Source organism: Prunus persica, chromosome G5, assembly GCF_000346465.2.
Source record: "Prunus persica cultivar Lovell chromosome G5, Prunus_persica_NCBIv2, whole genome shotgun sequence".
NCBI lineage: Eukaryota > Viridiplantae > Streptophyta > Magnoliopsida > Rosales > Rosaceae > Prunus > Prunus persica.
In genome coordinates this window covers 15353414-15381100 of record NC_034013.1, presented here as the reverse complement: position 1 = coordinate 15381100, position 27687 = coordinate 15353414, and the positions used below count along the sequence as shown (strand labels likewise).

Genomic DNA, 27687 nt, shown 5'->3' with positions numbered 1-27687 from the left:
CAAAAAAGAGCTTATATAAGTGGGAAGCTCATTCAGAAATTTATCACTTCTCTAGTTAGCTAGGCATCTTCCAATTTTTTGGCACTTTTCATTTCCACTTTGTATGCTAGCCAGAGAGAGAGATGGAAGGAGAAAAAAAGTTCCATGCTACAACAAGCATGGAGAAGAGCAATAATGAGAAGGCTGTGACAAAAGATGAGCCTGAGGTCAAGCACATGGGCATCAAAGCCATGCCCTTTGTTATAGGTAAGAAATAGGGAACTTTTTTTTTTTTTTTTTTTTTTTGGCCAAGAAACAGGGAACTAATTTAGTTCACTATTATTTTCTTTTTCAAGGATTTTGATTTCTACTTCTCCAGTATGATCAGACCTGAATAATATATGTGTTAAAACCAACTGCAGGGAATGAGACCTTTGAGAAGCTAGGAACAATTGGAACCTCATCAAACCTCTTGGTCTATCTCACCACAGTGTTCAACATGAAAAGCATCACAGCTACAACTCTTGTCAATGTGTTCAACGGCACCACCAACTTTGCTACCTTGCTAGGAGCCTTCCTCTGTGACACCTATTTCGGCCGTTACAAGACGCTGGGTTTTGCTTCTGTTGCTTCTTTCCTGGTATTAATAGCAGTCGTAATTCCTTTTATATGCAACATGAGCTAAAACCAAGCAACTAGAGCTATGTCTGATTCTTTTTTTTCTTCTTTTGGTGGGTTAAATTCTATAGGGAATGCTGGTACTAACGCTAACAGCAGCAGTCTCAAAGTTGCATCCTCCAAGCTGTGAACACAATGCCTTATGCACTGATGCAACACCATGGCAACTGGCATTTCTGTTCAGCGGCCTCGGACTTCTTGTTGTGGGAGCTGGTGGCATTAGACCCTGCAACTTAGCCTTTGGTGCAGACCAATTCAATCCCAACACCGAATCAGGAAAGCGGGGCCTCGACAGCTTCTTCAATTGGTACTACTTCACCTTCACTTTTGCCATGATGGTGTCCTTGACAATCATTGTCTATGTGCAATCCAATGTGAGCTGGGCCTGGGGGCTGGCAATCCCTGCATTTATGATGCTCTTGTCATGCGCTCTGTTCTTCATGGGTTCAAGAATTTATGTAAAAGTGAAACCAGAAGGCAGTGCATTGACAAGTGCGGTGAGAGTTACCGTTGCGGCACTCAAGAAGAGGCGGTTGCAGTTACCGGAGCAGCCATGGGTTTCCCTTTTCAACTATGTTCCAACTGGTTCTATCAACTCCAAGATTTCCCACACTGATCAGTTCAGGTAACTTAACCATAATAGCTAACAACATTTTGGTATTTTGTGTGAACTCTGACTCGAGAAAAGACTGTTTGGTAACGGTTATCAATTTAGGTACTGTAGATTGATATTCGGTATCAGTCCATCACTGCCCTTCCAATTTTGGAATCGTCATAAAGGTTACAGCTAGACCAGTCCCATATTTTGACAAATCAATACAGCTTGACATAGAGGCTGGTAAACAATTTGGTGGTTGACATGTCCCAATTTTGAGATATTACTGCTTGACTAACCAAAATTTACCTCTGTTTTCAGAATCCTAGACAAAGCTGCAATAATTACCAATGAAGACAAAATCAACTTAGATGGATCAACAGCAACTCCATGGAAGCTCTGCAGCCTGCAGGAAGTGGAACAAGTGAAGTGCTTGTTGAGAGTGGTTCCCATTTGGATCTCAACCATTATATACTATGTTGCTATGGTCCAGCAGCAAACTTATACAGTCTTCCAAGCTCTGCAATCTGATAGGCGCCTTGGGAACACAGGCTTCAAGATCCCTGCCGCGTCGTATATAGTCTTTAACATGGTTGCCCTCACAATCTGGATACCAATCTATGACAGGCTCATAGTCCCAGCATTGAGAAGAATGACAGGAAAAGAAGGAGGCATCACAATACTTCAGAAGATGGGCTTTGGCATGGTTCTTGCTATAATAACAATGGTAGTATCTGCAGTGGTTGAAGAGAAGAGAAGAAGCTTGGCTCTCTCACATCCCATTGGGATTGAAGAAAGAAGAGGTGCAATTTCTTCCATGTCTGGATTCTGGTTCATCCCACAACTGGGACTCATTGGACTTTCTGAGGCATTTACAGTGATTGCCCAAGTGGAGTTTTACTACAAGCAAGTCCCAGAAAACATGAGAAGCATTGGGGGTTCTTTTTTGTTTGTTGGCATGGCAATGTCAAATTACTTTAGTAGTGGTTTGGTGTCAATAGTCCACCATACCAGTAAAGGTTCTTCAATGGGGGATTGGTTGCCTGAAGATCTTAACAAGGGGAAGTTGGATTACTTTTACTATATGGTTGCTGCATTGGAGGTTTTGAATTTTGGCTATTTCATTGTTCTTTCTAGGTGGTTTAAGTACAAAGGAAGTGACGACAGTGCCTCTGAAGTTGGGATGGAAAATATGCAATCTCAGAAACATCTTGTTTGATAGACAAGATCATACCCAGCTTAGCTACAAATTCATGTTCTCCATCATGAAAAATTCAATGTCCATGTTACAGCTTGCCATTCATGTGACGGGGATGTTATATACACTACTTGTATGCAAGAGTTTTTCAAGACACTTCAAAAGACAAAGTTATGAGAACATGATTCGTTCAGATGATATAATTACAACGTGTTTTCTTGTTGATAATATTAATGAGATTGATCAGATTTGCGAGTAGTCAACTAGGTAAGCTCCATCTGCAAGTCCAACCCCACACCATAGGATATAAGGCCATCTTCAGTCATAGGGTTAAATGTAATTTAGGGCTAAAAATTTAGCTCTTCAAAATATTAATTTTAAAAAAAAATAGTATATGGCTAAATTTTTCCGTCTCTAACCATGCATTGCTATATTTTAAGGTCATTCATCTATACATATAAAGCAAAAAACAGATAATGATAAAACATTTAAAATACCAGAAAATGCCATTTGTTAATGCAACGAGAATATGATTCATGTTCGGATAATATAATTACAACGTGTTTTTTCTTGTTGATAATATTAATGAGATTGATCAGATTCGCGAGTGGTCAACTAGTTGAGCTCTATCTCCAAGTCCAACCCTCTATCATAGGATATAACTTTTTCTTTTTCTTTTTTGCGAAAGTAGGATATAACTTATAAGTAGTCAAAACCAAAACGCAAGCGAAGGCATTCCACATTTTAAAACAAAAACAAAAAAAAAAGTCCATTTATGAAGAAAATGAAAGCTCGATCGAGGTTGATCATGCACTGGTCATTTCACAGATTAATTAGTTCCTAAAATCCCACAACATGCAATGAAATAGTTCAAACCATTAGTTCCTAAAATCCCACAACATGCAATGAAATAGTTCAAACTACGGTTTAAGAAAATGTTCAGTAAACAAAGTGAACTATATGCTTTCTTCCCCTTTATGAATGTGTGGCTATCATTTAAGAAAATGTTTGGTAATGGAGCGAAATGGGAACAGCACTGCATCATGTTATGGAGGTTTCAGAAAACGACATTGCTTATCTTTTTGAAGAGTCCTTTTTTATAACGAGACGTTCTTTATTCTTGTAAATCACGATTTAACACATGTATATAGAAGTAATTCATAAAAAATACACACATATCAAATTGTGATTGACAAGGAAAATAAGAGTTCATATACTTTCAAATAAGAAGTGTCTTATTTGAAAGTATTTTCCTTTTAAAAATAAAATTAAGATATGTTAATTTACCAAAAGAAAAATCGAAATTGAGTCTAAAAGAAAAACGCAAAGCAAGGCATGGCCACATGAAGAAAAGCCAACTCCATTATTGTGAAAGAAAATGAAAGATCGATGCTCGATGCTGTGTGAACATTCCAGACGAAATACCCACCGCAACCGGTGGCATTATTATAATATAAATAATTGAATTAAACAAAGGAACAAGGACACACATGCCTGCGGACTGCGGCGATCTATCAATATTGAAGAAAATGATTGGTGACCAAAACAATAATGCATGGGAACCTACATTTTTTTTATTTGGGGATAAATATTGCATGACGTTCAGTACGTGTTGACTCTTGCCACTCATCTCTTATAAGGTTGTTGGGTGCATTCGGCTATCAACCATTCAACACCTACATCAAGAATTAAGAAAAACATAGAAGAGAGTGTAAAGCAAGAGAGAATGTATGCCAACTGGTAGCTAGGAAGACGAAATGTTCTTCGTTTGCTTCTCCGTTTGGTTGTCCCTTTGTGAAACCCAATTACATCATTACAAACTAGAAGTCGATGACTCACTAATTAAAAAGTTTATAATAAAAAAAATCTAACTTACGGAGAGGGGATTCGAATTTGAGTGTGAGAAGACCGTCTCACTGCTCTGACCAACTGACGAATATACATTCATCGAATATTCATTAAATGTACAGAAATAAAGTGGTTAGCAAAATTGAAATCTGCGTAGACTTGATATTTATTAGTAAGTTTTATTTTCTTTTGCCTACTGATCAGTAGAGTAAATATTCTTTGTAGATATGTATACAATTGCCTACTATAATTTATTATTGTCAGAAATGTTTTTCTCTGGAAGGAGAAAACAATGGGGCAGATGCCAAGTATGAGTGCAAAACCACTGGAATGAGGCCACTCTCTGCAAAACCCTATTGTAGATGTACTATATATTCTTTAAAGGTCAATTTATTTTTTCTTAATTTGCCCTTAGAGTACCAATAAATCAAACACACTGCAATCTTGCTTTCTTTTATTTTCCAAACTTGACTTTGAACCCTAAACATAACTTGATAATTTCCCTATCCTCTCACAGTACCTAGTCTATAATAGATTTACAACTTGCATTCAGACTTGCATTGCACAATACCATAAACCAATCAGTCATAAATAATAAAGAAAACATTAAATTTCTGCAGACTTCTACTGTGGGCATGGAAATGAAAGTAACTTGGTTTCATGGTTGATTTCTTATTTTGGATTTGTCAATTAATATTTGATGGCTAAAAATTCCACCCATCTACCCATATTTATTTCTCTTTGGTAGAATTCTCCATCATGTTCCAATATTATCCATAACCAAAATTAGCATATTCATGAATGTTGATTTACAACCAATCTCATCTTGCATCACTAATAAGCAATTCATTCATCTAAGGAAATGAAATTAATTAACTTGTTTGCAAGGTTTGATTTCTTATTTTAAATTTCTTAACAATATAGACCTAGTCAATGGATAAGCAGCATGCCAAACAAGTTCTGAACTAATATATAATCCGGAATAATATTAGTTTATAGTTGATTTGATCTTGCATCGCAACCCGTATTCAAAATTATCCGATGACTTGTTTAGAAATGATGCTAAATAGACCAAAATTATTTTTGGCGAGAAGCACGTGAAATATATAAGTATAGATATAAACTACAATAACCAAACATAACATTAAATATATAGAGATTGTGTATGATATTTATAGAAGTTGTTCGTTCAAGAATAATGTTCATCCATGTCATATATAGTCAGTGGACTTACAGTCAACCATGACAACTTATTGGTCCAACTAAATCTCACTAACAGTAAGCAAGCGCGTGTAAATAAATATACCTCAAACCAGCACAACTTTGAAGACACAGAGGTATCTGGTAAGAAGTAAACTAGTCGTGTGCACAGGTAAAGTTGGAATGACTATGATCCTACTTTTTATTTTTGTCTTTTTGGTCTGAATTATTTTGCCTTTTGCTAGCTCTGTTCCTGCTTTGAAAATGAGAGAGATCGTGGAGAAGAATGAGAGAGATGATAGCATGGAGAAGACTGAGAGAGATGATAGCATGGAGAAGACTGAGAGAGGTAATAGTTCTAGAACTGAGGAGCCAGTTAACTACAGAGGATGGAAAGCAATGCCATTTGTCATAGGTGAGAGAAAGGAAGGAGTTTGCTTTTCTTTCTTCTTTTTTTCTTTTTCATTTTCATGCATATGTCTTCTTCTTCTCTGCTCCTGTTTTAACCATGAATTTTTTTTTTTCAAGTTGTTTCTGAGTGAACCATCTGCATTACATTAACATTTTCAGGAAATGAAACATTTGAGAAGCTGGGAGCCATTGGCACCTTGTCCAACCTCTTGGTCTATCTCATTAGTGTCTTCAACATGAAGAAGATCACAGCTGCAACTATGCTCATCATCTTCAATGGCACCACCAACTTCGCTACCTTGCTCGGAGCTTTCGCTTCAGACACTTATTTCGGTCGCTATAAGACTCTGGGTTTTTCTTCATTCGCTTCTTTTTTGGTACTTAAACTACAATCTACTATTCTCCATACTCTCACATGTATAGTATATGAACTGCATTTGCACCAAGAAGAAGATCAAATTACTTTTAAGTACCTCATGAACCCTTTTGCTATTAGCTCCAAATGTACATTAATTCTATGATTAATTTTCTGCTTTTTTCTTCTTCTTAAAGGGGCTGCTGCTGATAGATCTTACAGTAGTGTTCAAGAAGCTGCATCCTCCTCATTGCAAAGCAGAAGAAGGAGAAACATGTAAAGGGCCAACAACTGGGCAGATGGCATTTTTACTAACTGGTTTTGCACTACTAGTGGTAGGAGCTGCAGGCATCAGGCCATGTAACTTGGCATTTGGAGCTGACCAATTCAACCCCAAAACAGAATCTGGGAAAAGAGGCATCAACAGCTTCTTCAATTGGTACTTTTTCACCTTCACTTTTGCACAGATGGTAGCTTTGACCCTCATTGTCTATGTTCAATCAAAGATAAGCTGGGCTCTTGGGTTTGGCATTCCACCCATTCTAATGTTAATATCATGTGCCCTCTTCTTTATGGGTTCAAAAATGTATGTGAAAGTAAAAGCCACAGGCAGCCCTATTACAAGTCTAGCACAGGTCATAGTGGTTGCTATCAAGAAAAGGCATTTGAAGCTATCAGAGCCAGAGCAACCATGGTTCTGCATGTTTATTTATATGCCTCCCAATTCTATCAACTCCAAGCTTCCTAACACAAATCAGTTCAGGTAATTTTGTTATGTTTCAGTTTCATGCAATTTTATTTTTTTTTTTTTTGCTCTCATGTGCCAATTTAAATGTTGTTGTCACCTCTCAGATACCTTGACAAAGCAGCAATTCTTACACCCCAAGACGAAATACTCCCGGATGGATCAGCAGCTAATCCTTGGAGACTTTGCAGCATGCAGCAAGTGGAAGAATTGAAATGCCTGCTGAGAGTTTTACCAATATGGGCTGCAGCTCTCGTATGCCATGTTGCAATAGTCCAACTGCAAACCTACGTTGTCTTTCAAGCCATTCAATCCGATAGACGCCTTGGAAACACCAATTTCGACATCCCACCTGCATCCTACTCTGTCTTCTTGATGCTGAGCATGACCATTTGGATACCAATCTATGACCAACTTGTTGTCCCATTCCTCCAAAGGCTCACAGGAAAAGAAGGCGGCATCACTCTCTTGCAGAGGATAGGAATTGGCACGTTTCTCACTGTAATCTGCATGATAGTATCTGCATTTGTTGAAGAACGCCGAAGGACTATAGCTCTAACTAAACCGATTCCAGGACCAAAGGGTGCCATTTCTTCCATGTCAGGCTTTTGGTTGATCCCTCAGCTCTCAATTGCTGGACTTGCTGACGCATTCACCACCGTTGGTCAAATTGAGTTCTACTACAAGCAGTTCCCTGAAAACATGAGAAGCATTGCAGGGTCTCTCTTCTTTTGTGGAATAGCAGGTTCAAGTTACTTAAGCAGTTTGTTAATTGCGGTAGTTCACCGGACGACTGAGGGGGCTGCAACTGGAAATTGGCTGCCAGAAGATCTAAACAAGGGGAGATTGGACTACTTCTATTACTTGATTGCTGCTCTAGGAGCCATTAATTTGGGCTACTTTTTAGTTTGTGCAAATTGGTACAAGTACAAAGGTACTGAGAACAACAATGCCCTTGGAGTTGAAGTTGAACTGGTGAGGGAAAAACTGCTGGTTGATAATGAAGCTTAGAAGTTATCACATTAGTTCATGATATGCTATAGCAACTGATCCTTGTATATGTTTTACATTGAAAGTGCTTAAGAATTTGAGACAGTATTAGGCTATATAGGTATCAAGAATCCGTGTCTGGGAACAAAGGCTTACATGCTAGATTTATAAAATATATTAATTATGAAAAACCCATTAAATGACATATCAATGTGTTACGCTCCTCATTCAATTTTTCGCATTCTTCGTTAGACATTGTCAATTTTAGAGTCCACAAGCTGTTTGCCCACAAGGGCTAGCAACCAAACCAAATTTCAGTAAAACCATTTGGTTGGGATGAATTTAATCAAATTTTATACTTCATCAGAATTCTTAACTCTATTGCGGCCCCTTTTCTTCCAACTTATCACCATTCATTAATCAGAGTGACCAAATTTGAAATCGAGGCAAACCACAATGACCAGAAATGCATTTTAGCCTTCTTTATAAACCCATTTAATGTAAGTGAAAACATTTCATGAATGGTTTGGATCACTTGAGGAGCAGTTTATTTCCGTTTACGTGTCCCCTAGTCATGTGAGACTTGACACAAGAGGGAAGGGGGCAGACGGGGGAGGAAAAAGTAGAAAACAGCTGATTGCAGCACTCATTTTACATGCCAAAAACTGAAAGCACCAGTAGCAAATTTAAAATGACTGTCTACTGAAGGTTACTCACAACATGCTGAGTACACGTCTTTACTCTCAGCACACTAGGGGGAATCATCATCATCATCTTATACAGTATAGCAAGGTAAATAAATTATGTCTCCCTTAAACTGTGTATGCTTGCTGAATTGTGTCGATGTCAAGTCCCTTCAATCTCACCACCGATTCTACGTGACCTTTCAGTGTGTGGAGCTCCCTCAACCTACAAGAAGGTGAACTTGTAGTTAGAGATTCACAAAGAAAATCAAAGCAAAATTTCCAAGAAAGTTTATACTCCGAAACTTGGATCACAATGAAACGAAAGGTTATTGCAGCTCACCTTGCAATCTCAGCTCTTCTTTTGGCTTCTTCAGCCATCTGATTGAGTTCTGTGAAATGTGTGCGTTCTGTAAACATCTTGGTATCAGGTGGTTGCAGCCCATGCAATGTTCTTTGTGCATGTGCCCATTGAAGCTCACGCTGTTCCTTTCCGAAATCCTTTTGCCTTGTGAAAGCAATCTAGAAAACAAAAGAATCCGTCAACACACAGTTCACGGGAAATTCCCTGATCAAGTAAACCAGCCAGGTAAGCAAGCCAAATTCAATTCATACCCTTTGCTCAATGAGAAGATCCCAAGCCTTCCCGCTCAGCGCATAGCGTATCATGAATTTTATGATATCCAGAGGGAAATAGAAGACGAGGTTATAAAGCCAGATCACCCCAGCCCAACCCCATCCAATCCCTTCAATGGCAGCAAAACTCCAATTTGCATAGACTGCAATCAAGGTGGCAATCTGCTCGAAATGGAAGATCAAAAGCTCAGTATTCCATTTAAATCAATAGAAATGAACATGAAATGAGATGATTGCACAATTGACTCACCAGCTGAGCTATCACAAAAGCCACCACAAGCAACAATCCAGGACGCTCAACAAACGACCAACTTCGAGACCGAGTAACAAATATGAGAGCCTGACTGATAATGCTCACTTGTAGATATATAGCAGAGGCAAGCTTCCGGAAGTCATCATTAGCTGTTTTCTCAAGGGTTGACACCCCAAATACTCTCTGAAACAATAATGGGGCAGAAATTAATTAATCAATTAACAAGAGATGCCAAGCAGCCCTAACTGACAAGGCAGAACATCTTACTGGGAAGAAGTCTGTTTTGTATGCTGCCCAAAAGAATATCACAGTCATAATTGCCAAGTAACTACCAAGCACAACTCCAGTTGTAAAAATCTCGGCCAGCTTCCAGCTATCTGGCAGAGGAGATGGTTTAACCCTATCCTTTGATATCGTCATGATAGTGCCTAAAAGGTCATATCGTTAATAAGTTGCTGCAGGTACTGACACATGAATTGACAATAAAGGGCAAATACACTTTACAGCGCTAAAAGAGTGCAATGTGTTTCAGCAACACCGTTGACCAAATAGCAATAAAACATAGATCTAGAGAGAGATTTTGAACAGGAAAGAATGAACAAACCATCATTGAGGATGGCAATAATAAGCACCATGAAAGGTGGAAAATCAAACTTCCATATGAGGGCGAGCAACATGAAACCAAGCTGCCAAGAATCAGAAAAGTGAGAAAATACTATACCGCATAATACAAGAAATTTAATTGAATAAATATGCAAAGATGCTGTCTACATGAATCAAACCAAAGAACCATTAACTTACCACAATACGAATTGTGATGGAAACAGCATATATCTGCCAACATAAACAAGAAGAATTTGTCATTTCACTGCTAATGGGGACAATAACTCTTAATCACAAGAATAATATGCTAAGAAGCTAAAGCTTACTGTGTAATTTTTCATCCTCTGGAAGATTGCCCGACTGGTCAAAACAGCACTAATGATGACACTAAGGCCAGGTTCAGTTAGCACAATATCAGAAGCACTGCGAGCTGCATCTGTTGCATCAGCAACAGCTATACCAATATCAGCTTTTTTTAGGGCAGGAGCATCATTAACTCCATCACCAGTCATTCCGCAGATATGTTTCCTAGCTTGCAAGCGTTTCACAATCTCGTATTTGTGCTCTGAACCAATACAATATTAATCCAGTCAATATAGGCAAGAGAACTGAAACCATGTTCTGGAAACCAAGAGAAACTTAAAACCTTTTCTCAAGTATGATATTTTGGTACATGCTTGAGCTTTTCCCAACAATGGCAAGGGAAGAAGCATACCTGGGAAAACACCAGCAAAGCCATCAGCTTTTTCTATCAGCTCGTCAATCGGTAAAGCAACAATCGACTCATCCTTGTCCTGTCCTAGCAAAGCAGATGAAGGATACATGTTGGTTCCCATCCCCAAGCGACGTCCAGTTTCCTTTCCTATGGCCAGTTGATCCCCTGAGAAAATACAAGGTTGAGCAAGATGGCAACATAAACAAAGTACTACTTAATATCATCATTTTTCTATTGTGCTGAAAGGTGGGGCGGAAGGAAACAACTGATTACATACTAGCAGTATCGGAGACTGATTAATAAATTATTTGTGCAAAATAATAAAAGCCAACTTCTACCCATTTCCTTCAGTGTCAAGTTATATGACATCTATGTTATTAAAGGTCAAAACTTTCCTTTCTGTCTCCAAAAATAACAACTCAAAACATTGACACATTAATACACCGATGTCACCAGTGTTAACATCAAGTAAAACATGCACTTGGTGCAGCATCCATGACAAATCACTCCAAGGATACATTATGTAGAATATCAAGGCTTAACTAAATAGGAACAAGAGGTTGTTAATTGAAAATATCCACTTGGATTGCTCATGATTTGTTAGATTCAATAGAGCATTATTTAGACTCCATTAGATTTCCCATAAGCAGAAACAATACTAATCTAACCTACAATAAAGAACACACCTGTAATCATCTTCACATTTACACCAAGATCTAAAGCCCTCCTTATTGTCTCTGCACTGTCGTGCCTAGGTGGGTCAAAGAGTGGCATTAGGCCAACAAACTGCCATGGGCCTCCAGCACTCTCTTTCCTTCCTTCTGGAACTTCCTGCATAAAATGAAGGAAATGTCTTAAATTTTTTTTTTTTAAGTTTAAACTAGAACAACAACCAAAAGATAAAACATTAGAAATTCACTAACCTGGTATGCTACTGCAAGAGATCGTAAACCTCGCTCAGCAAACTTATCAATAACAGCATGAACTCTACGCTCAATGTCTGACTTATTGTGGGCAAGGTTTAGAATCTAAAAAGAAAATTGCAGACAGGAATTAGCATATAATCTTGGGGAAACAAAGGGGGAGGGGATAAGGACATAAAGTGGAGGACAATTTACCTGCTCTGGTGCACCTTTGCTTACTCTATGCATTTTACCATCACGGTCAAGATACGTTAATGCAGTTCGTTTATCAGTAGGGTTGAAAGGAAGGAAGTGTAATTCTTGAACACCAGCACGTGCCTTTTCACAGAAATGAAAAGAAATGGAATATTTAAAAGAGATAGTAGCACATGTTTAACAAATGTATTTCAGAAATTATTCAAACTTAAAACCAAAAGTAGTAAAATCCGCCTAAAGAACTTCACAGCTATATGAAAGCAGCACGATCCCATATAAAGATGTAATCACCTCCTTAGGATCAGCGAGCATCCCAACTATAGCAGTATCTATTGCATCTTGATTCTCCACTCTGGAGGCTCGAGCTGCCATCAGCACAACAGTATCTGGATCCATTCCCTTTGCAAAGACCTACAAATTTAAAAGTCAGGGGGGCATTCAAACAAGGACATTCATTGAGGAAAAAGAATTTCCAGTAGCCAGTATGCAGCATATCTCCTAAACAACCTCAATAAGATTTTTGTCAACAGTAAGCTTATTTAATGTTAGAGTTCCAGTCTTGTCACTGCAAAGGACATCCATTCCTGCCATCTCTTCAATTGCTGTCATTCTCTTTGTAATAGCTCCCTGCAGTCATTAACAGACTTAATCATGTACAACCAAAAACCGTATACCACACAGAATCGTAGCATTACAAGGAATCAGACCAACCTGCTGTGATAATCTATGAGACCCAATAGCCATTGTCACTGACAGAACTGTGGGCATTGCAATTGGAATTCCACCAATGAGAAGCACGAGCAAGTTGTCAATTCCAGGACGATAGTCTCGGTCTTGTATCGGGTACATGACAATAATCTCTATTACCATCCCCACAGCAATGGAACATATGCAGAAATTCCCAATTGCAGTCAAGACCTAAGAATGAAATGAATTCAGAATCAATAAAGCCACATCATACAAAGTCCTAAATAAAAGAAATATATAAAACTATTGCTCCCCTGCCTTTTGGAAGTGGCCCACTTGATTAGTGCTATCAACAAGGTGAGCAGCTTTCCCGAAAAAGGTATGAACACCAGTGGCAATGACCACTGCTTCAATCTCTCCTTGTTTGCAAGTCGAACCGGAGTACACACCATCCCCTGGGCTTTTTGTCACCGGAAGAGACTCGCCTGTAAGTGCAGACTGCAAAGCCCAAAAAAGAAACTTAAGAAAAACAGCCAAGATTTTCCACGACTCACCATGCATATGCGTCTAAACTTAATATAATAATGAACAATATAGTCTAATCGCAGATCGACCTGGTCAATTTTCAGAGGATCCCCTTCAAGTAGACGAGCATCAGCTGGAACAATATCACCAAGCTTAATACTGATTATGTCACCAGGTACTAGAACCCCAGCCTCTTGCTCATTCCACCTTCCATCTCGAAGGACCTTTCAAATATTTCTTTTCGTCAGAAATGAAACCAACAAAGAAATTCAAACATTATATTACCAAAGAAAACGACTACTTGTACTAGTACGCACACAATCACTTAAGATTCCACTGAATCCACAACTGATAACTACACTAATGTGAAACTCATGGATCACTCAGTTTCCATAACAGAACAAGCATTCCTACCACCCTAAGAAATCAAAATATAACAAGTTGCCAATCTAATACCTTGGCTTTTGGAGCAAGACGAGCCATGAGTGCTGCTGCTGCATTACCGGCATTGTTTTCCTCGATGAAACTAATAGTGGAATTGATGACAAGGAGAGTAATAATACCCACAAAATCTTGCCAGTCGGGAGGCTTACCCTGCACAAAGATAATCATGGTACAAACCAATGAAAATATAAATAAAAGCACAAAAGCAGAATCAGATAATTAGCAACAGTGACCCAGAGAGCTGAGCGCTTACTCCTCCATTTGCAAGAGCAATGGCCATTATAGCAGCAGCTTCCATAACCCACGAGAGAGGGTTCCACATAAAACCCAAAAACTTCAAAAATTTGCTCTCCTGAAACACACCCAGAACATGGAATTGTGTGAGCGTAAAAGGGTCAGCTTGTAAATTACAAAATAACTAGAAAAAGAGGCTGTGAACATGAAAAGTAACCTGCTTTTCTTCAAGCTTGTTGTGCCCAAAAATGGTCAGTCTTTCCTCAGCAGCCTCACTGCTGAGGCCCTCTTTGCTACATCTCAGATTCTCAAAGACCTCTTCAATGGGTATATTTTCCTGCACTCACAGAGTTCACAAAGAGCCTGTAAACAAAACCAAAAAACAGATGAACCAACCAAAAAAGGCTTCAAATTTCTCAGATCTAATTACCAAATCCACAGTTTCCTTCAACACAGCGTCCAATACTTCAGGCTTCTCCGCCATATCTCTCTTCCTCTCTAATACGGCCTCACTTTTTTCGCTATATCTCTACAAAACCATTCAGAGATCAGGCCCCATTTAAAACAAACCAGAAAACATGAACCTTTTTCTCTTTTGCTCTTTTGCTGAAAGAAAAAACCAACTTTTTCTGGCCTGAAATAACAAAAAATGAACCTTGAAAGCTAAAAACAAGTGGTATTTTCAGAGAAAATAAGCAATACCCAGTTGCAAAAACTCGACTTTGATAGCAATTATGGTAGGGAAACCCAAATGAGAAGGACCCTCGTCGGCCACCAAACACGCAAGCAGGAACCAAGAAGATGAACCGCTAAAGAGAGTATAGGAGTGGCAGTCAGTAACAGTCACAACCTTTTCTACTCTCTCTTTTTTAATGTCAAATTCTTAAAGAGCCCTGAAAATTATTTTTCTTTACCTAAAAACCTCAAACTCATGAACCACTTGTAACTTGGCAACTTTAAATACTAAAAAGTTTGTAACTTTATTCTATCAGAAAAGACATTGTAACTTTTTAAATAATGGTACATATAAATTGAAAGAACAACAAAAAGAAAAAAAAACTTATCTCTATCTTTTATAATAAATAATATTTTTATAGATGAGGTTACCAAACCAACCAAAGCCCTTGAATCATGAATTGCACATGCTCTGGTGCACTTAGGTTATTGGCCTACCATTTTCTTTTTCTTTTCTTTTATAATTTCTATCTGAAAATGATTATTTATCTATAAATTATCCTCTTCGCACGCACTTCAGTGTTTGCGAGACGTTTTTTTAATTATAAATTAAATTTAAAAAAATAATGAGTAGCTGTGTTCTATAAAAATAGGATTCATTATATGATTTTTTTTTTTACTTTTATTTTTTAAAATATGAAAATGTGTGAATTTATCATATTATTCTCATTTAATTAATAATTTTAATTCTTAATGTTTGCATTAATCAATAATATTTTCTAATATTTTGAATGTTTCCCAATATATATATATATATATGTATAATTTATCAAAACGTTTGTTCAAGCAGTGGAAAAGGCTGTGTGCGCTTTAGAGCTGAGAAAGGGTCGCATGAATGCAGTCAAAATTTTGTTGGTGAAATTGTTGAAAATGACTCTCTACCTTCAGCTGCAGCAACTTTGACCTCATCTCTCACTCACTGACTGATTGGTGAGAAGCAAAGAAACTTCTTTTGGTTTAATCCATTGCCAACTATTTAGAAGAAAGAAAAACTTACCCAACATTTCATAAAATGGATTGTAGGAGTTTTTATTGTTTCCCTAAAATATACGTCATCCAACTGTTTGCTATTATCACAAGTAAGTACCATATTGGTATTCCTGTAAATTCATGATCATTAAAACTCATCATCTCTTGTTCGGTTTAATCATAGTCGTCATGACAAGTGGTGCATTATAATTTCAATAATACAGAATTACTCTCGTTTAAGAAAGAATTTCGAAACACAACTACTTCGTTTTAGAAAGACAAATGCATAAAACAACACTACATTCTATTAAAACGTAAGCGCGAGTCGAGAGACTATTAAGACAAGAAATGTGAAGCGTATATTTTTATGATACGCATGCAAAAATTAACCAATTAAAAGTGAGATATCATTATCATTCTATTTTTATGATAATAATAAACTTGTTTCAAATGATGGTGATATATATTGGATATTTTGTATATTTTAATAAATAATAGAATTCTCGATCTCGCATCTCAAAAATTAACTCCCCGAGTGGTGGAGATAATGGAGGAAAAAAAAAAGGGAGAAAAAAAGGGAAATGGGAAACACAAATAAATGAATAAAGGGAAGTCGATGGAGAAGAAGACGGAAAGGTGACGCAAAAGGAGGTGAGAAGATGGAAAGCAAAGTCATCACTGACTCTCATGGCTTTTTGGATGTCCAAAGTTGAATGAAATTTCGGGTAACCAAACACTTAATTATTCAATATTTTTATATATATATTTAATTAATTTCTATATATTTTATTTTGTGCATTTTTTTTATTAGCCTTTGGCACACGCTCATCAATTGATATTCTTTTTTTATTTTAGAATTAAATATGTCATTCATTTTAGGTAGGAATTAGCGGCCTCATCTGCATACACCAAACCAGAGTTAGGTGGCTAGCTTATGTTAGAATTGGGTTTGCCAGTCATATTTAGCGACGCGAGAGCATGCATGGTTGTTTGACTCAACATATGAATAGTTTACTATGATATCATATCAGAATAGAAGCATCAAACTCAAAAATATTTAAAAAGAGTAGAAAGGTTCGGGATCTTTTAAATACTCATGCAATATTATTTCCATTTTCAATATAAAATAACTCTCAACAACAATTATCTACAAAATCATTACGTAATACATTCAATATACACTATTTATATCTATATGGATACTAATAATTTATAAACATGAAGTTTGCTGGCGATGAGTAACAATGACCCTCATAATGCGTTCGTTTGCATCGCGACTAGAATGATCAATAGAAAGCAACATAATTTAAGTGTATTTAATTATTTACAACCTGTGCATGCACGAGGTTTAGCTAGTAATAAACATTTACCCTTGCACGAGAGTGTCGTGTGCATAACATTCTTCTTTTTCCCTTTTTCATACTATTTTGCATTCTTCTTTTTCCCTTTTTCATACTATTTTGCTCACTACTTTCTTTCTTTTTCCCATTGTTTTTCTCACAACTTTTTTCTGTAGAGAGTGGTAGGTTAGTGACAGGGAGTATGAATGGAGATCGAGTATGATATTTGCTCTGCTTTTGTCGCCAACCAAGAAAAGCAGTTAAATTATTGGTACTGTATTAATTTATATATACCTTTTGTTTTCACTTTCGCACATGATTAATACGAGGAAGAAGGAGAAGAAGGGGTAAGTCGCAAGCATCCTTGGAAGAAAAAGGAAGATCTCAATATTTACTTCAAGATTAGGATAATTAATTAATTAATTAAACACAATTGATTGCCCAAATTGGCATTTTTGTCACCTATTTAAATATAATTTTAAGAGGATTTCCACCAATTGTTAATTGTATTTGATGTGCATGAAAATCATGCATGTCCACGTGATTGGATATACTTTGTTGACCCATTACAGTGATAATAGACGTGACACAATAGTGAAACAAAAGTTTTAAAAAGCTTATGATTATTAACATTAATTAATTATGTTTTGAATTTTTTGTCATCTTTATGTACGATTCCATTTGCATTTGGACAAGTCAAAAGAAAAATTAAAGATAGATTAAAGTCTAGGATTATTCTCGTCTAATGTTTTTTTTTTCTTCTTTTAGTTAAATGATTCCTCTAACAAAGACTTCGGATCCAAAACGACATTGTAATGCTACAAATATCAAAACAAAATATTCAAGTTGGATTATAAATTATATATTGAAATTTGAGAAAGAAAAAAAATTATGATGAACTCATGCTTTTTGGAATCCAAGTAGAAGTAGTGAGTGCCTAATCATCCCAAATAATACTCTCTTTTTCTTTAATGTACTTATTAAATAATTATGAATTATATATTTAATTTTTTATATCACCGAAAATAAGGAAATTTACATGCATGTGAAGCACTAATGGAAAATAATTTCTTTGTTCATCTATATATATAAAGCAAAAGGCAGAGAATGGTGAAGCATTCAAAATGCCAGAAATACTCTTGGTTAATGCAAACATTAAAAATTAAAAATATTAATTAAATGATGATAATATGGTAAATTCACACTTTTTTATATTTTAAAAAATTAAAATTAAAAGAAAAATTAGATAAAGAATCGTATTTTTATGGAACACAACTACCCATTATTTTTTTAAATTCTAAAATAATTTAAAATTAAAAAAAAAAACTTTTGCATGAGCGGAAGCGAGTGCGGAGAGGTTAGTTTTCAAATAAAACAAAACAAAAATTTAAACAATTATTGATGGAGTTAGTGGGGCCTTTGGGACCACACATGCATGTGAAGCAATGGGCCCGGATGGTTCTAATGGGTAGCTGACACAGATGGGGCCGATGACAACGTGGCACGTGGCCGTTTGGCTAAAAAGCCTAAAATCTAAACAGCACGGCACGATAAATGGCCCCACATGACAATTGTCTCCTTCTCAAAGGGAGGTACGGTCCGTACTATGCCGTACCACGTCATCCTACCATTACATTTCTATTATGAGAAAAAAGAGCATAAGATCTGATGTGATGCACCGCACCAGCTTCTGATGGGACTGCAGCCTTTATCTTTGCCAATCCAATTTTAGTCTGAATGTATTTTCCTTTTTTGTTTTTTTTTCTTTTCTTGTTCTATTTAATTTTCTTAGATAAATCTAAAAACTCAACTATTTATCTATATACTAGATATGATGAAACATTCAAAATACCAGAAAATGTCATTGGTTAATTTAAACATTAAGAATTAAAATTATTAATTAAATAAGGATAATATGGTAAATTCACATTTTTTATATTAAAAATAATTAAAATTTAAAACAAATTCAGATAATATATCCTACTTTTATGGAACATAACTACCCACCCATATTATCTTTTCTTAATTCTAAAATAAAATATATAAAAATAAAAAAAAACCAACGTGTGCCAAGATGCTAGTATATATAAAGCAAAAGGCAGAGAATGGTGAAACATTCAAAATACCAGAAAATACCATTGGTTAATGCAAATATTAAGAATTTAAATTATTAATTAAATGAGGATAATATGGTAACTTTACACTTTTTCATATTTAAAAAAATTAAAATTAAAAGAAAAAGCAGATAATGAATCCTATTTTTTTGGAACACAACTACTCATTATCTTTTTTAATTCTAAAATAAATTTAAAAAAAAATTTAAAAAGCCTCTCGCAGACGCGGAAGCGCACGCGGAGAGGCTAGTATATATAAATTAAAAGGCAGAGAATGGTGAAATATTCAAAATACCAGAAAATACCCTTGGTTAATGCAAACATTAAGAATTAAAATTTTTAATTAAATGAAGATAATATGGTAATTTCACACTTTTTTATATTAAAATTAAAATTAAGTAATAAGTCCTATTTTTATAAAACACAATCACCTATTATCTTTTTTAATTCTAAAATAAAATTTTCAAATTTTAAAAACTAATTGACACACGCACATGCATGGGCTAGTGGATGATTACTTGTGTTGTATGTTATTTTATGTAAATTGCAAATAGGGGTGGGCACGGTTTGGTTTGGACCGATTTTTGCCTCAAATTAGAATCGATCCGGTACTATTCATCCGGTTTAGTTTGGTTCAGTTTTAATAAAAAAAAATTCAAAAACTATCTGGTTCGGTTTGAACTGATTTCGATTCCGGTTCGATTTTGAACCGGATTATTTAAATTATTTTTTAATACAATTCTCAACTGAAATATTATTATTTTTACTTGAAAATTAACAAATTATTCAATTTCATATAAAAATAAATATTAAAATTAGAAAAGAGAGATATTTTGACATTAAACTTGGATAAATATTAGGTTTTTTTTTTGTGAAATTAAAAATATAGCATTATATATAAATATATATTGAAATTATATATTTTTTTAATTTGATCGGTTCGGTTCGGCCCGGTTCGATTTTTGACAGGTTGTTGACTTTTTAATCAACTCAATTTTTTTCGGTTTGGTTCGATACGGTTCGACTTTCCGGTTCGCCAGTTTGAGTGCCCACCCCTAATTGCAAATGCTTACTAAATACCTTTTGAAGCCATAAAAGAAAACGTTATATTAAATCTCCTCTTTTTAATATTATTTATTATATTTTCTATTTGTTTGTAGAGATCACCACCCTATACAAATACTTTAAAATTCACCGTATCTCAGATATTATTTTCATGTCCAAATAAAGATTTTTTTAAAACCCTATCACAATAATTTAAAACAAATTGCAAAATGAGTTTAGTGGTGGTCGAGTCATAACCCAACAGAGGCACACTTTTCGTGTCAATATAAAATTTCCAATTGAAATCTTATATAATCAAATCGACCATGTAATTTTCCGAGAAGAAAATGAAAAAAAAAAATCCACATAGAAAAAAAAAAAAAAAAAAAAAAAAAAAAAACTACGACTTCAATCTAGGATATTGCAATCATTATATCCTCCAGCAACAGCCAGTTTGTGTAGACAATCTAGATATTTGATCTTGATGTGTGGATGAGAAATCCTTTCTAATCCAATCCAACACCCGTGAGATATAAGACACCTCCAAAACTCACCAATTTTTTTAAATTTTTTTTGCATTGAATTATTATCATATATTATTTTGCGTTGGACTAGTCTAAGTGTCTAAAAGACTTGGACCGTTCTTGAATTGAATTAAAATATATATAGTAAAAAATGTGGTGCTGTTGTTGACGATTGTTGTTTTTACATTTCCAGGCCACCAAAAAAGAAAGAAGAAGAAGAAGAAGACAGGATGGTCCCCCTAATTATAATAGGACTCTTTCAGCACCTAAAGTTAATTCTTGCTGGCACGAACACGTGTTCATGTTGTGCTTCCCACGCCCTTTAAATTGTCTTCAATTTATTACATTTTTCATTTTCAACTCTTATGCATGTATACATGGCTCCGCCATGTATAGGTCTGAAGTGGTTGTGGTCTCTCAAGCTCTGAAACTCTTTTGAAGTCGGCATGAAACTTGCATAGTTAAATTCTGTTCCATCTTGATTTCTTTTTTGGGTTGTTTCCGTCGTTTAACCCCTCCCTTGTTTTTGGATGTTAAAATCAACAGCTATAACATGGAATCGCTTTTTGTAAAAGTGGTTTTGTTTTATTTGTTATTTGCACTATTTGTAACTACGTTCTTTGGTGAGGAATATTATTCAACAGCTACAGATAGAGATAAAGAAGTGAAAGCTAGCTCAAAGACAAAGGAAAAGCTGCTTTTTTAGATATCAGGAATAATAAGTGTTCAAGTGGCAAACAGTGGATGAAGGCATGTGCATCATCACATTCATGGCTTAACCTAATTAGGGTTTAGCATAGGTGTCCTCCCACTACATTAACTTAATTAACCTCATGCTACACTACAAATCACAAAGTACCCTAAAGCTTAGGGCATCCCACCATGCCCACTATCCTATATATATATATTTCCATGCATATAATTGAACCAGTATTATTTTATATATGCAAGCTGATGAGGTGACCTAGCCTCCAGGGCTTGTGCTTGTCCTTGTCCAATTGACTTTCAACGTTTCAGGCTAAACATTAATCTTTTGTTTAATGTACTTAATAGGACTTTACTGGATCCCAGAAACCTACTGATTGTTTGTTTTGTCATGGGGTCGTATATCCCATGCCAAAAGAAGCCAACATGCAGAAACTAACAAAAGGAAAAAGTGGGAGGGGGGATTGTTACGTCCCTATTAATTCCAAGGAGGGACTGGTTGTCTGTTTCACTGTTTACTTCATGTTGAGTGACTAAGAGTATTTGACATGCAAACTCTCAACTTAAATACACATTACACTAAACTCTTTACACATGTTTGAGGTTAAAAGGTCACAATTGAGATTGCACATGTCCTTGGGTGAAAACAAAAACAGAAACAATCATCAATTCAAACATTTTATTACAATTATGAATCCTATCTAACTAAATAATCATGTTCACCAAACAGGGTAGAGCGCACATGTTGTAAATTGAATAAGAAGAGAGATCTTAAAGAGAATTCGGTGGTTTGAGAAGCATTTATTCAAATATTTTCTTTGGTATAAATAAAGGTGGCCTAAAAACTAAACTTGGGTTGAATCCCACTAAAAGATTGGGATTAAGTTGGATGAGATCCCTTAATTATGTTACCACACAAAACGCATCATTAAATTAGTGTTATTTTCTCAAATCAAATACAAACCAATACGATATAATTCTACCTCATAATCCAATCTACTCCGAATCACTAGGCGCGTCAATAGTTTATTCCCGCACATCTGTGCAAGGGTGTCAAAGTATAAGAAAAATAATAGAGGGTTCTGTCGGGAGCTTAAAATATATAAAGTAGAGAGGGACGCGAGCTTGCAAGCAGCCTTGAAGAAACAAAAATGGAGATATGAGTCTTGAGAGTGTTGCCAGATGTCCCATATAAAAATATATATTTTCTTGTGGGAAAAGAATTAATTTAAGAAAAGAAACATAGATTTTATATAATTATCTTTCTCTTTCACTTTTCTTTATTATAATATTCGAAAGTTGGACACCTTCTTTCTTTAATCTTCTTCTTTTCTTAAATTCAGGAAATGGAATGGGACGCATATATTTCTTTTATTTTCCTCTCCTTCACGCACACACAAACACTCTTTTTTTTTTTTGTTGGCCAAAGACTCCCTCCTCATCTTTCTCCACTTTCTTTTGGTGGTTCTAAACTTGCACGATTTCTTTTGCTTCTTTTAAACTCGCACGATTCTGTATAAATAAATGTTTTTTTTTTCTCTTTTGAAATTGATATCTTTTATGGTAATTTAGTACAGAGGTTACATATATTTTTTATTCTTAAATATCATGTCTGTGGCCTTTGTTCTGCTTCTTGTTGAATAATGTTATTTTTCAATCTAATGTTGAATAAATCATCGTGTTTCGGAAGCGAATACAATGCTTCACAATCACATCAATTTGTAAAAAGATTGTAAGTTATTTTTCTTTTTAGTTGGGCCAAGCCCAGAGTTTGGTTGGAATAGGTTTGAAAAGCCTTCGTGTGGTTGGTGTATAAGCCCAGGTTTGTTAATGTTTAGCCCGTCCATTGTTCAAGAGGAGGACTCGAATTTGGGTGTAAAGGGGAGAGTTCATTTATCCTGTCTCTTTTGGAAGGGTTAAAAGTGCTTCCTGACAATTGAAAATGCTTTCTAACAATCAATAGTGCTTCTGACAGTATTTGACAGAAAAGTTTAGAAGCACTTCTGGCTCTAAAAGCGCTTTCTGGATGTGCTTCTTTAGGAAGCACTTTGATTTCTTATGAAGATGTCAACATCTTTATAATAAAAGTACTTTTGCTAGAAGCGGTAATGAGCATAGTACTTTCTAGAGAAGCAATTCCAAACGAGCTCTGCATCTTGTTCTAACGCTAACGCTCCAATAACATTATTTACCCATTTAGAGAATTGGAAAATACGTGGAAGTGAGAAGGAAATATTAAGCCCGATACACTTTTTATTTAATTATTTTTGTTTGGGTAATGGCCTGTTATGCTTAATAGGCATTAATATAAATGCTTTTTGCTGTTACTCTATCATTTTGGGCCTGTGCCTTCCCCTTGGCACTCTACCGTGATTGAGAAGAGTGCACTCTTTGTTGAAGTAGGAATGCTAAACACACCACAGGCAAGGGACTATGGAGAATCATGACTTCCTAGAGTGCGAGCCAAGGAAAAATGATCCTGCGACTACTCATCATTATATTAGAATAATAAGTCGTGCATAATGCTTGCTCTTCTAAAACCAGCAAAGAAAAAAAAAACAAAAAAACAAAAAATTTATTTTGTCATGAAATACATATTTAATTCTTAAGCAACAAAATCGAGTACAACTCAAATTAATGGCCGAAAATGTTTAAAAAGGAAGAAAAGGACCAGTAAGTTGAGTCTCTAATCACCAAACACAATCAAATTCAATAATTCAATTTCTAGAAGTGAGCAACTCACTTTACTATCTAATCAAAATCCAAAGGGCAATTTCTACGTATATAGAATGCAAATTAAAATAATAAATTAAAAAAATGAACTGACCCAAAAAATGACTTAATTAATTCCATCGTGCCACAAGAAGCAGATTGCAGGAGCCTGCTAAAACCGCACCCAAAACTCTTCCTTTCACCCCAGAAAGCTTCTAGTATTCACATTCTCCAAATAATAGCATACACGTATTGTATTTACATTACGGTCAACCCTGAGATCCATAGTTAGCAGTCATAATGAAACTCCTCCCAGAACTCTTTTCAGATCAGACTTTTGTTCTGTGGTGAGTCGTGAAGGATACTTGACATCAAACTTGATTCTCAAGTTTCCCTTTTTCCCAGGTTCTTTTGAGATTGGCATCCCCTCATTTGGTACAACCATCTCGCCTCCAGGTTTGATGATATCAGTTAACGGGATCATGAGATTCCTTCCGTCTAGGGTGGTTAGGTCAAGAGTCTTGCCAGTAAGTGCCTCCAACAGTGTTATCTCCTGATTGACCACCAGATCATTACCATCCCTCTTATAAAGTGCATGTGGTTTCTCGTCTACCACAAAAATGAGATCTGCCGGAATGACATTAGGCTCCTGGTTACCCTTCTCCGGGAAGGTGATCTTTGTGCCCTTCTTCCAACCAGGTCTGATCTCGATGGTCAATATCTCTTCAACAGTCCGAACCTTACTGCAAGAGAATTACTCATGTATCAGGTCAAAGTTAACAAAAGCCAAATACTTACTGAGAACTACTCCTTTCAGACCTTTAACAGGGAAAAGAAAACACATACAGACAAACACCTCGAGTAGATTCATCCATTTTCTAACAAGTAGTAGGTATTAAATTTATCTGCTTTAACATGTATTGGCTCAAAGGGGTGAATGAAAATCCAAGAAACCAGGAAACACAAAATGAAATGAGTTGATTCTTCTTTTAAATGTGGAAAGTGGGATCCCTAAGCAAAAAGTGGCATGTATGCTGCTTAATCATTATCAGACATGCTTCTTGCCGCAAAGGCAACAACTAATGACCAACACCTAGAAACTTTGAAACAAAAAGGTTCGGCATTACAAACTTTACTTCTCTTATCACATTACAGACGCCAAATAGTCTCAACTCTATTTAGTGCAAGATGATTCTTACAAAAACATGAATAACACTTAATCTTGCCCCAAAGGGCAGCATCCAACCAACTGGAAAGGGCAACATCTTCAGGTTGGATCCTGTCTTTTTGGCCTTAAGGCCAAAGAAAGTATAAACACCAAAACCATGCTTCAAGCATCTAATTAGATGAGGAAACCCAGGTAGTTCCTGATCTTGCATATCAAATAATAATAACAAAAAAAGGTAGGAAAAATAAGATTGAATCAAGAATGTGGCAATAGATGTAAACATTCAAACGCAAGGCTCAATTCATACCACAACCCACAAACTAGGCAATATAGAATGGAAATACACTGGCCTTGGTAGTTGTTAACTATAACTCTCTCCCCTTCGGAAAGTCTGAGGTTCAACTCATGGGAAGTCAGAGATCAAGGAGGAGAGAGGCTACCCATGGTTATTAGCCTACCACAGAGCATAGACCATGTTCTGCAAGATTGGGATAACAACTTTAACTTGGCCTCTAATTATTATTATCTAATTTTTCTGTTACCAAGTGTAACAAACATTTCTAGCTCTTGTACAATCAAGCAGACCCAACTCAAATCTAGAACAGCAGGACCAACTATACTAAGAAATGACACACAAACTTTGTAATCCCATCACGAACCTGCCCCTTAAACCCAAGAAAGATGAGAAACCTACAATGTTGACAGAGCCAGCCCTAACAACAAACACCGAAGACTTGAGCTTATCTTAGTGCTGCCACTAGGCATGAGCTAAGTGAGCGTGTATACTTTTCTCCCAAACACAACCATATCTGGAAGGTGCTTGCTGTACTAATCTCATACACATAAGCATAGACCAGCTGACCTTCACTCTCAACAAGACCAACTCTATATACTTGAGCAACAAGTCACAAACTTCTTCATGCTTTATTTGATTTAATTGGGTGCTTTATGTGACAATTATCTACAGCGTCTAAATCCAAATAAATAAGCAAGCACATTACATACTTGTTTCCTCTTTTGCTAACACAAGCATTTTTCATCATATACATAGACATTTAGCTGAGCTTGATGGGCACAACACAATTTTTTTTTTTTATAAACTGGGGGGCAAAGCACAACACTATTTTGGTTAAACTGTAGATTAGTTTTAAAAAGTCACCAACTTTAGCTTCACCAAAATCAACTCAAAAGAAAGAAAGATTCACCAACCATATATCGGCATCATAGGCATCATAACAAACAAGTTAACAAAAAAAAAAAAAATTTGGTGTCAGGTGAAAACAAAAAACAGAACATAAAAATTGGAAATTGAAGATAAGTGAATTACCCAGCACCAACAGCATCGTAGATGTTTCTGGAAATCTTCATCTTCTTCTTGACCCCCTTATAGAGCTCCTCCAAGCTGCAAGGCAACAAATTCTCAACCGCATTGGCCTTCCTCCCAGGCCCAGGCCCACTACCACTGGGTCCCGCAAACTCTGGCCCACCACCATTGGACGTCCTAAAGAATCCATCCCTATACCCCCTCCCGCCACCGCTACCAACACCGCCGCCGCCGCCGTCCGATCCAAAAATCTCGGCATAAATATCCTCAGCGTCCCTGGGATTGAACCTGAAGGTGGAGGCGTTTGGGTGGCGCTGGTGGTGGTGCACGTGGCTGGTGTAGTAGTGGGGCCCAGCGCCGGAGCGAGACGAGGAGGAAGAAGAGGGCGGGGGGAATTGGCCCGATTTCAAAGCCTCCTCACCGTAGAGGTCGTAGATCTGGCGCTTGGCCGGGTCGCTGAGGACGTCGTAGGCCTCGGAGATTTGCTTGAACTTGGCCTCGGCCTCAGGTCGCTTCCCGGCCGGGTTCTTGTCCGGGTGCCAAATCATCGCCAGCCGCTTGTACGCCTTCTTCAGGTCATCGTCCGTCGCATTCCGATTCACTTTCAGTATGTTGTAATAGTCCACCCCCATTATCGCCTCCTCCTTCTTCTTCCTCGAGATTGTTCTGCGCTTTTTCGTTTTTCGTTTTTCGTTTTTCGTTTTCGCTGGGGGTTTCGGTTATGAATTGGGAGAGCCCAGACCGGTCGGGGGCGATATCATGATTCATGTAATCACGTGGGTCCCGCGTCCATTAATAATGATATTTATCTTTAATGACAATTCCTAGTAATAATAGGAATTAATAGTATTAAGCTTAATGATATTTTGATTTGAACAATTTTGAACATAAATTTGAATATTAAAGATAATTTAGTGTTGCCATTTGTAACCATATGTGCCTTTATTTGTGCTTCATTATATATATCCTTGTTATTTTAAATATTTGAAATCATGTAAATGTGGTTGATTTTGATTTGATAATAGGCTTAAATGTCGAAATGGTCCCTGTGTTCTACCTTATCAGCCAATTTAGTACCTGTGTTATTAATTTGGCCAATTTAGTCCCTGTGTTTGTATATGTTAACAAATTTGATCCTTTCTGTCAAAATTATGT

The 27687-nt window shown here is 36.4% G+C and overlaps 4 protein-coding genes across 4 annotated transcripts; 2 read left to right on the top strand and 2 right to left on the bottom strand.

Moving 5' to 3' along the window:
* Positions 1-2713, top strand: LOC18777099 (protein NRT1/ PTR FAMILY 2.11). The gene is made up of 4 exons (XM_007210208.2): positions 1-246; positions 402-619; positions 729-1282; positions 1574-2713. The coding sequence occupies exons 1-4, from the start codon at positions 123-125 to the stop codon at positions 2469-2471; spliced, it is 1794 nt and encodes a 597-aa protein (XP_007210270.1). The 5' UTR covers positions 1-122; the 3' UTR covers positions 2472-2713.
* LOC18777215 (protein NRT1/ PTR FAMILY 2.9) lies at positions 5614-8104 on the top strand. The gene is made up of 5 exons (XM_007210216.2): positions 5614-5670; positions 5744-5913; positions 6069-6286; positions 6462-7027; positions 7117-8104. Exons 2-5 carry the CDS (start codon positions 5763-5765, stop codon positions 8018-8020), a joined length of 1839 nt encoding a protein of 612 aa, XP_007210278.1. The 5' UTR covers positions 5614-5670; positions 5744-5762; the 3' UTR covers positions 8021-8104.
* Positions 8471-14874, bottom strand: LOC18777334 (ATPase 11, plasma membrane-type). The gene is made up of 22 exons (XM_007210333.2): positions 14600-14874; positions 14328-14426; positions 14115-14234; positions 13917-14015; positions 13676-13813; positions 13309-13443; positions 13013-13192; positions 12719-12925; positions 12515-12634; positions 12299-12418; positions 12008-12130; positions 11813-11917; positions 11576-11720; positions 10890-11054; positions 10501-10739; positions 10373-10405; positions 10176-10257; positions 9839-9999; positions 9569-9754; positions 9298-9480; positions 9026-9204; positions 8471-8908 (listed from the first exon to the last, which is right to left on the bottom strand). The coding sequence occupies exons 2-22, from the start codon at positions 14379-14381 to the stop codon at positions 8812-8814; spliced, it is 2871 nt and encodes a 956-aa protein (XP_007210395.1). The 5' UTR covers positions 14382-14426; positions 14600-14874; the 3' UTR covers positions 8471-8811.
* LOC18776691 (dnaJ homolog subfamily B member 1) lies at positions 23907-27361 on the bottom strand. Its single transcript, XM_007210457.2, has 2 exons — positions 26536-27361; positions 23907-24783 (listed from the first exon to the last, which is right to left on the bottom strand). Exons 1-2 carry the CDS (start codon positions 27162-27164, stop codon positions 24336-24338), a joined length of 1077 nt encoding a protein of 358 aa, XP_007210519.1. The 5' UTR covers positions 27165-27361; the 3' UTR covers positions 23907-24335.

Excerpts from the sequence above, each read along its gene's own strand:
- LOC18777099 (XM_007210208.2), top strand. The coding sequence starts at position 123 with ATGGAAGGAGAAAAAAAGTTCCATGCTACAACAAGCATGGAGAAGAGC. Across the intron at positions 247-401 it reads AGCCATGCCCTTTGTTATAG|GGAATGAGACCTTTGAGAAG; the intron begins GTAAGAAATAGG and ends AACCAACTGCAG. Across the intron at positions 1,283-1,573 it reads TCCCACACTGATCAGTTCAG|AATCCTAGACAAAGCTGCAA; the intron begins GTAACTTAACCA and ends CTCTGTTTTCAG.
- LOC18777215 (XM_007210216.2), top strand. The coding sequence starts at position 5,763 with ATGAGAGAGATCGTGGAGAAGAATGAGAGAGATGATAGCATGGAGAAG. Across the intron at positions 6,287-6,461 it reads CTTCATTCGCTTCTTTTTTG|GGGCTGCTGCTGATAGATCT; the intron begins GTACTTAAACTA and ends TTCTTCTTAAAG. Across the intron at positions 7,028-7,116 it reads CCTAACACAAATCAGTTCAG|ATACCTTGACAAAGCAGCAA; the intron begins GTAATTTTGTTA and ends GTCACCTCTCAG.
- LOC18777334 (XM_007210333.2), bottom strand. The coding sequence starts at position 14,381 with ATGGCGGAGAAGCCTGAAGTATTGGACGCTGTGTTGAAGGAAACTGTG. Across the intron at positions 13,814-13,916 it reads TTGCTCTTGCAAATGGAGGA|GGTAAGCCTCCCGACTGGCA; the intron begins GTAAGCGCTCAG and ends ATCTTTGTGCAG. Across the intron at positions 10,740-10,889 it reads CTTTGCTGGTGTTTTCCCAG|AGCACAAATACGAGATTGTG; the intron begins GTATGCTTCTTC and ends GTATTGGTTCAG.
- LOC18776691 (XM_007210457.2), bottom strand. The coding sequence starts at position 27,164 with ATGGGGGTGGACTATTACAACATACTGAAAGTGAATCGGAATGCGACG. Across the intron at positions 24,784-26,535 it reads TACGATGCTGTTGGTGCTGG|TAAGGTTCGGACTGTTGAAG; the intron begins GTAATTCACTTA and ends ATTCTCTTGCAG.